This window comes from Candoia aspera, chromosome 2, assembly GCF_035149785.1.
Source record: "Candoia aspera isolate rCanAsp1 chromosome 2, rCanAsp1.hap2, whole genome shotgun sequence".
Classification (NCBI taxonomy): Eukaryota; Metazoa; Chordata; class Lepidosauria; order Squamata; family Boidae; genus Candoia; species Candoia aspera.
Genome location: NC_086154.1, coordinates 110,308,065 through 110,320,083, shown reverse-complemented (window position 1 = coordinate 110,320,083; position 12,019 = coordinate 110,308,065). Strand labels below are relative to the sequence as shown.

Here is a 12,019-nt window from a genome sequence, read left to right as displayed (position 1 = left end):
GGCTCTAACGTTACATTCTTAACTTGTATTTTTCTGTTCTCTTGCCTCTCAGCTCTTTGTCCAAACTCCAAGACAATACAGATTTTACAAACTGATAACAGGACAAAGAACTATGAGCCCTTCGGGATCCCTTACTGGGTTTAAATTATGGCCTTATATAATTTATTTTCCTTTTCTCTTTTTATGTTTTTCCTATTATTACAAGTTCTACCTATGTATACATTTGACTATGCATATTTATTCATTCTTCACTCTATAGCTATCATAAAGTCCTTTCAGCAGAAAAATATTCAATGTATTCAGCTACAAGCAAATATTTCCCAACTATACTGCTGTTGATCAAAACAGATTTGACAGCAGTTATGGAAACTGCTTTAATTTCCCTCATCTACTGCCCAAGGTAAAAATACAGAGTCGAAAATACACAGACCTCTGTAAAAAGCACAGTAAAAGCTAAATGCTTCTGGAAAACACAACCTGTTGTATGAGATTACAAGCATTACCTACCGCTTTTGCAACTATTTTTAAGCATAGCCAAACCTGATCTTTAAAAAAAAATTAGGGAAGAAGTGACATAGCACCATGTGCATAGGAGAAAGCCAAAAAAATTGTTTTGGTGTCTCTCATCAGCCAGTTTCCTTAAGGAAAGAATATTCTTTGTTGCTGTTGTGTTTTGTTTATCAGTAGATTACTGTTTAAATACCTGCCATAAAGTTAAGACAGAATACTCCAGTACAAAGAAATTGAAATTGATAATCCTAATAACACAGTCTCTCTGCATTACTTCACTATAACTGCCTCTCACAATGGTACCTAAACTTAAGTATTCGTAGACTGTAGAGAATCAGTTGTTGTATTTTGAACACAAGAATACTACAAGATAGATTAATACATTCCAGATTTGCATTTCAAACTTCTCAGAGACCATAGAACCAGCTGTTGTTGTTTTTTAATGACCACTTCTCATCCTTCAAATACAAAGCAAAGGCCTTTTGTCAGTAAGCAGTACTTTAGGCCGTTCAACCTGCTTCTAGTGTGTGGGATGTTTCTGAACAGCTGTTGCACTTACCAGTACTCAGCAACTGTACTAGGCCTTGCCTGCAGGCTACTAGTTATTACTTGAGAATTTTTCTCCCTGACAATACATCTGAATCTATGCACCTGACAACATTTTTAGGGCAAGAAACAAAGGGGAAGGCTCTTATCAGCCAGAGGCCCTGAGCAATCTTTACTCTCCAAGCCTCCCAGAAAAAAATAATAGGAAAGATTAGACTGTTAAGGATAAATATTGGAGCTCAAGGCAGCTCCAATGGGAATCTCCTTTCATTAATGTGTCCCCACAAAAACAGCCCTATTGGGTTAACTGGGCTGAGACACAGCAACTGGCCTAAAATCAGCCAGTAAGTTTCTCTGGCTGAGGAGACTTGAACCTGGATTTTCCCATTCCTAGAACATTTTAACCACTTCACCACTCTCTGCCAGATCCAGCATAGTCTAACAGCTTGACAACATATATATGAATAGATAAAATAGATGCCATCAATGTAGTTCCATGATTCAGAGAAGTAAATCCTTCAACTTCAGTCCTACATGTGCTATGATTATTATTTTGGTGAACATTGTGACTGGAGGCCTTCTATCAAGTTGAATTGCACAGTATTACTGCAAGGCACCTGTCTGGATTTTCACACTGCTGTTTTCCTTGTATCCTATTCTCAAACCCCAGGAGGTGTCCACTCCCACTTTTCCCTCTGGTTCTGCTAGTCGGTCCTCCTGCTACGGTCAGGTAGATACTTTTCTTAGGCCTAAATCCTGAAAGCTCTGAATGCAAGCCAGCTCGCCCAAGATCTGAACTTCAGGAAAACCAGAACGGATAGATGGTTACACCGATTTGTGGGGATGCCATGTGAGGTAGGCAGCAAACTGGAAGTCTGTGGAGTCGCGATGCTGCAGGTTTGCAGCCCAGCAGTGCCTGTAGTTGCCCATGCCCGGTCAAGGAGTAGCCATCTCTCCGGAACCGCATTAGTAAGGTTTCTGAGCCATCGCCGGCTCTTCTCCAAGCGAATGGCTGCGTGTCCCCGAGCCCAAAGCCCCAGGACAGCGGTGAAAGGCATCTTGTTGCAACCCCAGCTGAAAGTGTCTGCAGGGGATGCCCCGCCGACGCCACCCCGCGGCTTGCCTCTTAGAAAATGCCCTGGCCCCACCAGCCCTCCGCTGAAAGCCCCTCGAAAGGCCTCTCCCCGTCGCCACCTGCCCCGGACGCCTCAGATGTAAAGCAGCGAGATGGGCCCGGCTGCTTTGCAAGCCGCTCACCTGTGTCTTGGTGGTGAGCTGGATCACAGCCTTCCTGAAGTTAAGCTTGGAGTCGGCGTTACCCATCCTCCCGCACCAGGATCTGGGTCCGCTTTCCTGCTCCCGCCTCGCCCGCCCGCGGTCGCTCACTGAGGCGGTGGCAGTACCCTCCTCCTCCTCTTCTGCCGCCGCCCGTCCCGCTAATCTCCCTCGTCCTCTCCTCCTCTGCCGGATGCGGCGGGCTCCATCGGCGCTGCTCCGTCCACCTGCTCCCTGAAGGCTGCCTAGTCTCCTCCCGCTTGTCAAAGGCAGCTGAGGCTATTCCCGGCGCTGATCCCGCCTTTCCTGATCGTGGGAGGCGCGGCTCCGCCTCGCCTTCGCCCAGTTACACCACAGCCACCTCCTTCCTCAACCACGGCTCCGAAGAGCCTCCGGCTGCTTCCTTCCTGCTGGCTCGCCAATCCCTCTGGGCTGGAGCGCTGTTCTCTCCATCTTGCCCACCGGCCAAGGCGTCTCTTCGTCCCCCAAGGCTGAGCGAACACCCCCCCTTCCCTGAATACGGCCATCCACCCGCCTCTGATTCTGCCTGTCCCTTTTCCTCTCGCTGCCTGCCTCTTCAGGGCGCCAGTTACTCGGAAATCTGTGTTTAAAGGGGGTCAGAGTAGGCATGAGGGAAAATGCAGTTTTACAAGGCCCCTACTTACCCACATTTTTCTTGGCTGCTTCCCCTTGAAAATAGACCTTTAGGTATTTCCTCCTTTTAGGCACACTTGTTTTGTATTTTTAATCATGCTTATTCATTGAGGTTTCATATCCCACCTCTTTCCCAAAGGCTCAAGGTGGCTCCATCTCTCCTCCCATTCCTCCCCACAATAGCCACCCTGTCAGGTAGGTAGAACTGGGCTAAGAAAATGTGACTACTCCCAAATCACCCAGTGAGCTTGCAGTGCTGGGGGTGGCTTGGAACCAAGGTCTCCCCAAGGCCAGTCCAAACCCTTTTATCTTGATTTTTTAAAAATTGGTGATAACTTTCTATTTACATTGATTCCATGAAGTTTATCCAGAATGGATCTATTATAGGACCTCAGTAATTTACAAGAGAGTCACAACAAGAGTATTTTTATACTTGACAATAACAATATGGCAATAAAATAAATCTGTTTGCCTGCCTTAGTTATGTTCAAAATCTGCCATGCAAGACAGCTTTCCCACTGTACCTCAGAGGGAGCTAAGTCTGTAAAATGATCCCTCAGTTCCTTTCATTAGCCTCTCCTTTACATTATTTATTTATTGCTGCATGCCTTCTCTCTCCCAGCAGCATAGCATTCAATGGGGACATTTTGAAATCTTATTCTGCTTTATAATTCACTATCCATGTGTTTGCGCATAATCTGGATTGTTAAAAGGAATTTATATTTCTTCCCTTTTAAATGTTTAATGTTTAAATGTCAGTACTAATTATTAAATGTATCTATAGGTGTAAACATATATTAGTGACTTGGTTGCAATTCTATTTATCTTAACTGGAGTACGTGCCATCAATGAGTTTGAAATCTTAGTAATAAGTTAGCCAAACAAGACACTCAAATCTTCTTGAATAAAAATCTTTACCAGAAAGACTATAGGAATAGAGTTAGCCTTGCCTTCCTTGATGGGGACTTTGGCTTTCTTAATCTTTTGCTTTTAGTGTAATGAGGAAAAAAACCACTCTTCTATGAAGGTGCACCAATGTGTTTATGTAACAATTACTAGCCACTTCATCAGTGTGAAAATCCTTTCTTACATTGCTGCTGCTACAGCCATCTGACACTGAGTACATGCATCCCTGTCAGACAACTGTAATAAAAATCCAAGCAAATTTATTGCCTTCTTGAACTATACATCTCTCTAAGCTCTGATGCTTACATGACCAACTAAGTCCATTTAGGATTTATAATTAGCCTAGGGACTGATAAAACTATAAAACTATGAATTTGGGCCACTATATGAATTTTGGGGGTTTGCAAGAAATATCTCTGAGGATTCAGTCAAGCAAGAGACTGTTAACCATGAGATTTGCTGCCTTCATCAAGATAAAATTTTGTGTGGTGATTTCAGCTGCTAGCTCAGGATGTGTATTGGGATGAGAAAACCATAACTAACCAATTCAGAAAGGAACTATTGGATCAAATCAGAGATGATCTAACCCATCAAGGCACACAAGACATGATGATGCATTAATTAATGTCTGCTTGGGCACACAGGGAACATGGGGAGTATTTTGTCTCTGATGGCTTTGTTGGAGATTATGGATTAGAAAGCTACTCACTGCTACTCACTGTCATATCCTCCCCACTTCCAGACATATATCAGAGGCTTCAGAAATACTTTGTTATATAAAGTACCAATAAGACAATTGTCCTGAACATGTACCCATGGCTGAATTCATCTCCACTCAGTTGGCACCTTTTTAAGGCTACCTATGCCTATTATCCATGTCTACTGCCAAATGCCTACAGCCCTTTCCCATTCCAAAATCTTCATACTTTCTCTAGGAATGTTAGACTGTCAGTACTTACTGAAGGATCAGCTACTTCATGCCAAGCCTTCCTACAAGTGGTCTTCTGACCATCACCACCACGAAGGCCTCCATCAGTGGTGAAGATCAAGCTTAGCTTTCCACCGTATTTTCCCCTCCACTTGACCATCTAAAATGAATGTCCAGTTTGTTAGGCCATTCTTTGTGATAGCATTCATCAGGTCTATGGCTTTTTATTTGCAACTTCCAGGCATACTGAAAACGCACCCATTTTTCACTATTCCCTTCTGGTCTTGGAATGCTCTCCTTGATCTTTGCTCACCTCTACTCATTCCCACATTTTAGTGGAAGAAAGGAAACATTTGTGGTACAGTGTATTTTAGACTCTTGAGTTCTTTTGGAAGGCCCATCCAGGCACAAAGCATTCTTGGAAAATGGTATACAGTGGTCATCTACCTTGCCTCCTTTGACAGTTCCATCTGCAAGACCCTCACAGCTGCAAGCTGCCCAACGGGCCGTGCAATGAAGTTTCTGCACCTGCCAGTAATTCTGACCCTGGATAGTAAGTGATGAAGACGAAGAAAAGAAAAGACCTCTCCTTCCCTCTATCTCAAGTCAGGAAGGGTGAAAAGTGGAAAGTTCTGAAATGGGGCAGTTCCTGACAAAGTAGAAGAGATGGAAATGGTGTCCCTATTCCCGCTGGCTTGACTGAGGAGATAGGGTAAAGAAGCCTGAAAGGGATAGTGGGGGCCTGGAGAGGGGAATAGAGTAAAGGTTGAGGCTGGAACCAACGGGGCTCCAAGCAGAGATGGCAGTTATGTAAGCATGCAACAACTACTCTGCTTCAATGCCACCAGGTGCCATGTCAAGAGTCCATTAATTCATGGGAAAAAGAGAAAGAAACACTACATTTAAAACACTAGGGTATGATATATTTCCACCATTACACTTGCAATCATCTGTATTGTGCAGCTTCATTCTTTATTATTCGTTCTTGCAATAAAGATTCTTATCTAGCCTAGCTGGGTCTTTTGAGTTTTTTGTCTAGTTATGCTGAGGAGCTGAACTAAGCCATGAAGTATCCACTCTGTGATTTATTACTGAGTCCAGCAGAGTTAATTTAATTTAACATTTAACTGGATTAAAATTAAATTTGGCACAACTTTTGAAGTGGCTTTGGCGTTGAATACGAGGCTTTTGAGGGCACATGTGCTTCTTGGGCTACCAGTTACATACCTCTATCCTAGCTCTTACAGGCCTGGACTACTTATTCTCATATCTTTCCTTTTTAATTTTTTGCTTTTGCCCTTCGTTGTAAGTCTTAAAATAAATCTCAGCTCCATCATCCAGCAACACCATTTTCCTACATGAGGCTGTTGGGTGAGATCATCCCTTCCCATGGGGTGAGGTATCATCAGTATGCTAATGATACCCAATTATATGTCTCTGCCCCTGGCAAATTAAGCGACCCTATGGATGTCTTATCCCAGGGTCTGGATGCTGTGTGGGTCTGGATGGGGAACAACAGGCTTTGGCTGACCCCTGGCAAGACTGAGTGGCTCTGGGTTTGGGGACCCGCCAGCTCTACGACTAGGCCATCTTTGGCGCTGGATGAGGTGTACGGCCCCAGACAGACCCGCTGCCCAATCTGGGGGTCTTCCTGGACTCACAACTCCTGCTTGAAGGGCAGGTGACAGGTGTGGCTAGGGGGCCCTTTGCACAGTTTCATGTTGTGCGCCAGTTATGCCTATTCCTGGATCAGGGGGACTCTGCTCACAGTTACTCATGCCATAGTCACCTTCCGATTGGATTACTGTAATGCTGTAATGCTGTCATGAGTATGGATGGTATGCAGGAGGGGGCCCCTATCCAGGGGAGAAAACGCATGCGTAGTTTAGAGGCTTTGAACTGTCCTTCAAAGAAACTCAGAGCAGACCTGCCTTGAGTTTTGGGTTTATCTGTCTGGGTTTCCCATGCTCCTTCAGTTTGGTAGGATTTTCTGTCTATTAGAGCAGTTATTAAACACTAGAGACAATCTCATCTCAGCGTGGTTTTTTGCTTAAGTCAGGACATCTGTCCTACCAAACTGAAGGAGCGTGGGAAACCCAGACAGATAAACCCAAAACTCAAGGCAGGTCTGCTCTGAGTTTCTCTGAAGGACAGTTCAAAGCCTCTAAACTACGCATGCATTTCCCCCCCTGGATAGGGGCCCCCTCCTGCTCACCATCCATACTCATGACAAATGCGCTCTACATGAGGCTGCCCTTGAAGAGTATCTGGAAGCTTCAGCTAGTGCAAAATGCAGTGGCGCAGACAGTTGTGTGTGCTTCTAAAACAACATGTTATGCCTCTGCTCTGTGAGCTGCAATTGGTTGCCAGTCTGCTTCCAAGCTGGTTTTGACCTTTAAAGCCCTTCATGGCATGTTGCCTGGTTATTTGAGGGACCGCCTCTCCCCAATTACATCTGCTCACCCCATGAGATCTGGCAAGAGAGGCATGCTGCAGGTCCCACCTCTCAGGGAACTACACTTGGCAGGCCCAAGGAGGCAGGCCTTCTCTGCCATGCTGCCCACCTTATGGAACATTCCCCCCCCCTCCCAAATGAGGTCAGCTCCATCCCTCATTTTCTGGAAGTCATCAAGACCTGGCTTTGTCATCAGGCCTAGGGGGACCAGTGAGATCTTGAGGTGGCTCCATTGCTGAACAAATCTTGTGTGTGTGTGCGTGCGTGCGTGTGTAATTTTTTTAATATTACTGTCTGACACGTTTTAATATTTTTTTGCTGTATGCTGCCCAGAGTCACTTCTTGTGAGATGGGTGGCCATATAAATTTGATAAATAAATAAATAAATTGTTCATTCATTAAATGCTTCATGTTGAACTAGTGAGGTTATCCAGAACAATGAAAAAGTTTTTTATCCAATACCAACTATTTCTCCATCGTACTCAAGCAGCATTTGAATAAGGGTGCTTTTACATCCTTTCAAAGTCTTCCACAGACTAGGTTTAAGTACAGATGTTGTACTGCAGGATCAGATTTGAAACGCAGATTTTATTATATGTATTAAAGGAAAGCAAATCATGGTCTCATGGGTGAAAAAGCCGTCAATGAAAATAAGGACCAACTTGTGGAAGATACTTGGTGTATTGACATAATGAAGATTTTGCACACATGAATAAGTCTACCTACATACCGCTCAGGAATAAGGCGGTTAGCTTACTCTGAGCTAAATAGGCCCTATCCCCAGTTGCAGCAGTACTATCATGCATGAACTTAATCTTTCCCCTCAATCATGCAATGTCTTCCTCATCTTACCCCTAGCCCATGAATAAAACAGCCTACAGGTATCATTAGTCTTTCTCTCATTATGCCAACACTATTCCATAACAGGCATAAGGTGTGAAAAATCTGTTATGCTTTACAGTACCACCTGTTATCTTGAGGATGAGGTTAAATTATCTGCTTTGGATATGATCAGAGGCGTATTTTGGGAGTATTGGAAACCATGGATGTGCCCACTCCCTTCTAGTCACTAGCTAGCCTCTGCTGCAGCCATTTCTCTTCCAATGTTTGCCATCTCCGTTAGTACTTGGGTTTTTTTTAATTCCTTGACATACTTTCTCCAAAGGCACCAGATAGCAATGAATAATGTCTAATTTATAAATATAATTCATTTTATAACATTTTAGTATTTTCAAAGCAAGTTCATCTTCCAAAACTGCTCACTACAACCAAGATTCAAGTCCACCCTCAGCCTTGGAAATTCACTGAGTTACCCTGTGCCAGTTAATCTCTCTCAGCCTAACCTACTTTGCAGGGTTGCTACTGAGAGCCTAAAATGGAGAATCCTATGAATGCTACCTTGAGCTCCTGGAGGAAAGGCAAATAAGTAATAAAACATGAGATGTGGGTCCTGTCTTCAGGCATAAGAACAAAACCCCCCAAAAAGTCATTTGACAGAAGAATGAAGAAATAGAACAGATTAGTCTGACAATGTTAGAACACTTAGAGGCATTATTCTGCAGTTGCAGTCCAGCTGAAAGTGACCAGGACCTTCCATTTGTAATCCTCTCACTGCTGGTTCTTTCTTTCCACAAAAAGGCCTTTAAGTAGGAAAAGACAGAAGATTTGCACAATGCTTTCTGTCTGGTGGTGCTATCCTCTATCTAATTCAGGCCAAACTAAGCTGTCCTGTGGCCAGAGAGAGAGATGCCATTGTTCCTGTGGTTGTAGTAAAGGACAGAAAATTCTTCCCAGTTGCAGTTCAGGTTAGCTAATAAGAGGGCAGGGTTCTGTTGTGTTTTTGGCATCTTTGAAAGAAAATTCCACACAAACCAAAAAGAACCAGAAAAAAAGCAACATCTAGTTTCAGTACTGTAATAAAAGGTGGTGAACCTAAATATGTTGCTCTTCTTGTTAGGGTCATTTATATATGAAGAAATACGACCAGGACCTATGCTAAGAGAGACTTGATAAATTCCAAGAAGGTATGAGAAGATTAAAGTTAATAATAAGAGGCTCCTAAATAAGAACACTGTCAAGCCAAATATTTGCATATCTGGTTTAGGTAGGTTTTGCTTGGCACGAATATGAGGCTAAATCCCTGAGGCTAATTCTGCTGATCCTTACAATAACCCTCCATTTCCATTTTTTAGATGAGAAGCAGAGGCACGACAGTGTAATTTGCTGATCTGGGCCCGGAGGTGGTGTTTGATTTCTAAAAGAAAAGGAACTTCTGAGGAATTGGGCAAACGGGAGTTAAACCGGAAAATGAAGCTCTCTGGCTCAACATACGATACTCTCAACAATACTCGCAACGACGATACTCTTTTATGTGGGTCGAACAAGTATAAAAAATCAGACCCCGGGGCAACCGATAGAGAGTCCTGCCACCGACAAATGCGACCCACCCATCTTCTTTCTTTATTCGGTGCCATCTGTTATTTATCTCTTCAGCTGTAAAAAAAAAAAATGACCCTTCTAATTTAGCAATTAGAAAACCATCGGGACCGTTTTCCAGTCGGGCGGTTCTTTTACCGCAGCAAGAGCGAAGATTTCCCCAGGGAATAACAATGGCGAAGAATTCCACCAGCAAGAGTTCCGAGCGATCCCTGGAATGGCACTGCCCGCTTTCTTATATACGCGTCCAGTGCGTGTAAAAGCACTTCCATTTACGTGCAGATTTCAACGGATGGGTATATGCCCCCCCCCAAAACGCTGCCCGCCTGGCACCGTTAGGGACTCCGCCCCTGCTCTCCGGATCCTGCCGGAACGCAATCCGCCTAGTAGCTAAAATGCGTCTAGAATTCCTCCGATGAGGAGAACTGGAGGAGAAAAAGGCAAGGAGGGAGGTCTGTCGTCTTCCCTTCCCGCCTCCTTCCCTCTCCCTACGTCTTTGGCAGGGATTTTCTTGCAGCAAGCAGTTCCATGCTAGAGGTCTCCACCGAGCTGCTCAAGTCGGAACTGGCTGCATAGGAAGCTTGCTCTTTCTTTTGTGCATCACCCAGTGAACTCGCTGCAAGTAAGAGCCCTGCAGCATTCAGGTCCGGATTTCCATCCGTAACAAAGACGCAGCACCCGTCCTCTATTTTCAGAAAGCGCGGAGGACAAGAGAGGAGGAGGAAATTCGTGCGCCACGTCCCTGGCCTTCCTGCTCTCTCCCTTTCTCCTTGGCGGAAAGCAGATGAAAAGAGAAGGAAGGTGATGCAGACAGTGGGGAAAAATCTTTGAGTTTGGGGGTACCGCTGCAGCAGCGCTGATTACAATAGAACATCTGCAAAGCCATTGTTTCGGCCTCAGGACTCACGGGATCAGCCTCAGTGGCTCATCCTCGCCGATTCCCGCCTTAAAGTCTGGCGACGGTCGCTTCCCGCCCTCACCAGCGTCGGTCTCTTGGAAAACATCCCCTTGGTCTCCTCACCCCTCCGTTTTCTCCCCTCCCCTTGATTCTCTCTCACTCTGCAGTACAGTATTATCTTTGAGAGGTCAGCCTTTCTTTGCTTACAGCTGAGTTTTGGATGTTTGCGGAGTAGAGTTCATGCTAAGCGCCGACAGGATGGAAGAGTTTCAGAGTGAGGAGGAGGAACCCTGGTACGACCAGCAGGACTTGGAACAAGGTAAGGAAACGTGTAAACGCGAGCACCCCACCCGGGGTGCGCTTCACACAGGGGACAGCATGAGTCATGACCCAGCAAATAAGAACAAGACCAGGAGGAAGCTGGATTAAAAAAAGAAGCTGCTCATCTCTTGTTCTGAAAGCCCTATTTTGCAGCATCTCACGGGGAATTTAAAGTCACCAAATTGCATTCACAGTGTGCCCTGGGGACAATTTCAAATTAAAATGCCTCTGTAGACCCAAAGGAAGATTCAGTTTGCACTTGTTACTTTGTCACACTAAGAGTGGTTTATATCGTTAGGGCTCATGGAGTTTGTCCCCTGCAGAAACTGTTAAAATACTTGGCTGATTTATGTCCAATCAATTAGCTTACTCATCTTGCTAAACTTACTTATTTTTAGTGGTGTCAGTTGTAGACAGTTGTAAATCAGAGACATCTTACTAGAGAAGAATCAAGTTTTCAATTGCAAATAATCCAGCAGTAAATGAACCAACATTTTAAAAAGACAATTTGTAAATTTCATATTGGGCAGCAAAATGTTTCATTGCTTGCTTTCAGCAATATTTTTCAATGAGTCACAGCAAATTCTGCATTTCATTTTGATGAAACGTAAGTTTTCCCAACTTGGGGAGTAGACCAAGGAATTTGAAGATTAATAATTATTTAGACCTTAAGTATTACTTTACAACTTTACAAAATGATGATTAGGTATTTAATTCACATTAGGTAACATTATATTATTATTATTACTATTATTATTAGGCTTCTTAGGAGAAGATTGTTTAAGATATTAATAAGAAATTAAATACTGAGCCTGGTATAACTATTTTAGTTGCTGGTGGGTTCTCTTTATTATAGAGAAAGGGCCATAGCTTAGGACCTTTGTGTCACATTAATTTAAGCATATCCTAAACTTTTCCATGAAAAGACCGAATCTTAAATTTGGTCAGATTATGATTTTTATTTAAGGATTATAACTTGTTCCATGTTCTTTGCATAAAGTCAAGATCCAAAAAGGAAAGATAAAATTGGATCCTCTGTCAAGAACCTTGATTAAGGTAGGATCAGGTGAACCTGAACATGTACAAATTG

The 12,019-nt window shown here is 43.8% G+C and overlaps 2 protein-coding genes across 2 annotated transcripts in view; one reads left to right on the top strand and one right to left on the bottom strand.

Moving 5' to 3' along the window:
* The window catches only part of HID1 (HID1 domain containing), a 49,691-nt gene extending 47,044 nt beyond the window's left edge, over positions 1 to 2,647 (bottom strand). The window contains exon 1 of the mRNA XM_063293168.1: positions 2,314 to 2,647. Coding sequence (XP_063149238.1) covers positions 2,314 to 2,379 — 66 coding nt within the window. The 5' untranslated portion in view covers positions 2,380 to 2,647. The remainder of the gene's footprint in view (positions 1 to 2,313) is intronic.
* A 7,436-nt stretch (positions 2,648 to 10,083) lies between these two features.
* Positions 10,084 to 12,019, top strand: part of CDR2L (cerebellar degeneration related protein 2 like) — a 36,603-nt gene continuing 34,667 nt past the window's right edge. Inside the window, exon 1 of the mRNA XM_063293163.1 lies at positions 10,084 to 10,927. Within this exon, the coding sequence (XP_063149233.1) occupies positions 10,849 to 10,927 (79 nt within the window). The 5' untranslated portion in view covers positions 10,084 to 10,848. The remainder of the gene's footprint in view (positions 10,928 to 12,019) is intronic.